The following is a 3,974-nucleotide window of genomic DNA, read 5'->3' as shown; positions in this document are numbered from 1 at the left end:
ACCCAGCCTACCCCTTAATGCCATGGCTCATGAAGCCGTACACAGGCAGCCTGGACAGTGGTCAGGAGCTGTTCAACTACAGGCTGAGCAAGTGCAGAATGGTGGTAGAATGTGCATTTGGACGTTTAAAGGCGCGCTGGCGCAGTTTACTGACTCGCTTAGACCTCAGCGAAACCAATATTCCCACAGTTATTACTGCTTGCTGTGTGCTCCACAATATCTGTGAGAGTAAGGGGGAGACGTTTATGGCGGGGTGGGAGGCTGAGGCAAATCGCCTAGCTGCTGGTTACGCGCAGCCAGACACCAGGGCGGTTAGAAGAGCACAGGAGGGCGCGGTACGCATCAGAGAAGCTTTGAAAACCAGTTTCATGACTGGCCAGGCTACGGTGTGAAAGTTCTGTTTGTTTCTCCTTGATGAAACCCCCCGCCCCTTGGTTCACTCTACTTCCCTGTAAGCTAACCACCCTCCTCTCCTCCCTTTAATCACCGCTTGCAGAGGCAATAAAGTCATTGCTGCTTCACAGTCATGCATTCGTTATTCATTCATCACACAAATAGGGAGATGACTACCAAGGTATCCCAGGAGGGGTGGTGGAGGAGGGAAGGAAAATGCCACACAGCACTTTAAGCACAGCACTTTAAAAGTTTACAACTTTAAAATTTATTGAATGACAGCCTTCTTTTTTTTGGGCAATCCTCTGTGGTGGAGTGGCTGGTTGGCCGGAGGCCCCCCCACCGCGTTCTTGGGCGTCTGGGTGTGGAGGCTATGGAACTTGGGGAGGAGGGCGGTTGGTTACAGAGGGGCAGCAGTGGCAGTCTGTGCTCCAGCTGCCTTTGCTGCAGCTCAACCATACACTGGAGCATTCTGGTTTGGTCCTGCAGCAGCCTCAGCATTGAATCCTGCCTCCTCTCATCACGCTGCCGCCACATTTGAGCTTCAGCCCTGTCTTCAGCCCGCCACTTACTCTCTTCAGCCCGCCACTTACTCTCTTCAGCCCTCCACCTCTCCTCCCGGTCATTTTGTGCTTTCCTGCACTCTGACATTATTTGCCTCCACGCATTCGTCTGTGCTCTGTCAGTGTGGGAGGACAGCATGAGCTCGGAGAACATTTCATCGCGAGTGCGTTTTTTTTTCTTTCTAAGCTTCACTAGCCTCTGGGAAGGAGAAGATCCTGTGATCATTGAAACACATGCAGCTGGTGGAGAAAAAAAAAGGGACAGCGGTATTTAAAAAGACACATTTTATAAAACAGTCGCTACACTCTTTCAGGGTAAACCTTGCTGTTAACATTACATACATAGCACATGTGCTTTCGTTACAAGGTCACATTTTGCCTCCTCCCACCGCGTGACTACCCCCTCAACCTTCCCCCCTCCCTGTGGCTAACAGCGGCGAACATTTCTGTTCAGCCACAGGCAAACAGCCCAGCAGGAATGGGCTATACTGAGTGTCCCTGAAGAAAAGCACTCTATTTCAACCAGGTGACCATGAATTATATCTCACTCTCCTGAGGATAACACAGAGAGATAAAGAACGGATTTTGGTTGAATGCCAGCAAACATACACTGCAATGCTTTGTTCTACAGTGATTCCCGAGTATGTGTTACTGGCCTGGAGTGATAAAGTGTCCTACCATGAAGGACGAAATAAGGCTGCCCTCCCCAGAAACCTTTTGCAAAGGCTTTAGGACTACATCTAGGAGAACCGCAAATGCCAGGGCAAAGTAATCCTTTCACATGCTTGCTTTTAAACCATGTATAGCATTTTAAAAGGTACACTCACCAGAGGTCCCTTCTCCGCCTGCTGGGTCCAGGAGGCAGCCTTGGGTGGGTTCGGGGGGTACTGGCTCCAGGTCTAGGGTGAGAAACAGTTCCTGGCTGTCGGGAAAACCGGTTTCTCCGCTTACTTGCTGTGAGCTATCTACAACCTCCTCATCATCATCATCTTCTTCGTCCCCAAAACCTGCTTCCGTATTGCCTCCATCTCCATTGAAGGAGTCAAACAACACGGCTGGGGTAGTGGTGGCTGAACCCCCTAAAATGGCATGCAGTTCATCATAGAAGCGGCATGTTTGGGGCTCTGACCCAGAGCGGCTGTTCGCCTCTCTGGTTTTCTGGTAGGCTTGCCTCAGCTCCTTCAGTTTCACACGGCACTGCTTCGGGTCCCTGTTATGGCCTCTGTCCTTCATGCCCTGGGAGATTTTCACAAAGGTTTTGGCATTTCGAAAACTGGAACGGAGTTCTGATAGCACGGATTCCTCTCCCCAAACAGCGATCAGATCCCGTACCTCCCGTTCGGTCCATGCTGGAGCTCTTTTGCGATTCTGGGACTCCATCATGGTCACCTGTGCTGATGAGCTCTGCATGGTCACCTGCAGCTTGCCACGCTGGCCAAACAGGAAATGAGATTCAAAAGTTTGCGGTTCTTTTCCTGTCTACCTGGCCAGTGCATCTGAGTTGAGAGTGCTGTCCAGAGCGGTCAGAATGGAGCACTCTGGGATAGGTCCCGGAGGCCAATACCATCGAATTGTGTCCACAGTACCCCAAATTCAAGCTGGGAACGTCGATTTAAGCGCTAATCCACTTGTCAGGGGTGGAGTAAGGAAATCGATTTTAAGAGCCCTTTAAGTCGAAATAAAGGGCTTCACTGTGTGGACGGGTGCAGGTTTAAATCGATTTAACGTTGCTAAATTCGACCTAAAGTCCTAGTGTAGACCAGGGCTAAGGGCTTGTCTACAAGTGAACATTAATTTGAATTAAGTTAGGTTGTGAATTTAAAGCACAATAACTAAACGCTGAATAACTCCATGTGTAGACAAGCCTTTACCAGCTTGTACATTCCATTGTCCATTTTCAATTCCATTGTATTTTTATTTCCAATACAAATATTTCATGTTTTTTTCTATAATAAACACACTGCCTATAGCACAGCACTTGCAATCCTGCAAGGAGCTAGGACAATCTAGAGGAAAAGAGATGATTTTAAATGGGGAGGAACTTAATGGTATCCATGTAACTGCTTGTATTTGGTAATGAACTTGCAAATGAAGGTTAAACATTAATCTATGACGGGGTGGGCAAACTTTTTGGGCCAAGGGCCACATCTGAGTGGGGAAATTGTATGCAGGGCCGGGGCAGGGGGTTGGGGGCGGGAGAGGGTGTGGTGTGCAGGAACGGGCTCAGGGCAAGTCATTGGGGCAGAGGAGGAGTGCGGGGTGTATGAGGGGACTTAGGGCAGGGGTGCAGGAGGGGTGCAGACTGTGGGAGGGAGCTCAGGGCAGGGGTTGGGGTGCAGGAGAGGTGCAGGGTGCAGCAGGGGGATCAGGGCATGGAGCTGGGGTATGAGGTGCTGGCAGGGAGTTGGGGGGAGGGGTTTGGGCTCCGGCCTTACTCCCTGCCTGCCTGCCCTGGCCCCACGCCACGCCGCTCTGGGAAGCGGCCAGAACCATGTCCCTACACGGCCCCTGAGGGATGGGGGGCACAGGGCTCCGTGCACTGCCCTTGCCACGCCTCCAGGGACCTCCCCCGAAGCTCCCATTGGCTGCGGTTCCCGGCCAATGGGAGTTGTGGGGGGGGCAGTGCCTGGAGGCAAGGGCAACGCACGGAGCCCTCTGCCCCCCTCTCCTCCCCCCGCCCCCTGGGGCCGCAGGGACATGGTGCCAGCTGCTTCTGAGAGCAGCGCCGGGCCTGCGGCACCATGAGGGGCAATCCCACGGGCCATATCCAAAGCCCTGATGGGCCAGATCCAGCCCACGGGCCGTAGTTTGCCAACCCCTGATCTACGAGCTCAATTAGGTAAGGTATCACAGAAGAGATTCCATTTGCTCCCCAAGCAAGAGAAAAAGTTGGAAATGAAAAAAAAACCTAACCTCAGCCTGACTCTTTTCTTGTCTTTTGAGAGATTTCCCAGATGTTGTCACTGAATTAATGAAGTGTTATAGATTTGTATTTCTTTTCAAATAATTGAAATGGAA

At 51.4% G+C, this 3,974-nt stretch overlaps 1 protein-coding gene across 1 annotated transcript; it reads right to left on the bottom strand.

The window, feature by feature from the left end:
* Positions 1 to 596: 596 nt before the first annotated feature.
* Positions 597 to 2,529, bottom strand: LOC140906030 (uncharacterized). The gene is made up of 2 exons (XM_073329524.1): positions 1,784 to 2,529; positions 597 to 1,196 (listed from the first exon to the last, which is right to left on the bottom strand). The coding sequence occupies exons 1-2, from the start codon at positions 2,364 to 2,366 to the stop codon at positions 655 to 657; spliced, it is 1,125 nt and encodes a 374-aa protein (XP_073185625.1). The 5' UTR covers positions 2,367 to 2,529; the 3' UTR covers positions 597 to 654.
* Positions 2,530 to 3,974: the final 1,445 nt, after the last annotated feature.

Source organism: Lepidochelys kempii, chromosome 2 (genome assembly GCF_965140265.1).
Source record: "Lepidochelys kempii isolate rLepKem1 chromosome 2, rLepKem1.hap2, whole genome shotgun sequence".
Lineage (NCBI taxonomy): Eukaryota > Metazoa > Chordata > Testudines > Cheloniidae > Lepidochelys > Lepidochelys kempii.
The sequence above is the reverse complement of the archived record's forward strand: the minus strand, read 5'-3'. Positions and strand labels throughout refer to the sequence as shown.

Coding starts and splice junctions, on each gene's coding strand:
- LOC140906030 (XM_073329524.1), bottom strand. CDS start 2,366: ATGCAGAGCTCATCAGCACAGGTGACCATGATGGAGTCCCAGAATCGC. Junction 1,197..1,783: donor AGGCGGAGAAGGGACCTCTG/GTGAGTGTACCT, acceptor TTTCTCCACCAG/CTGCATGTGTTTCAATGATC.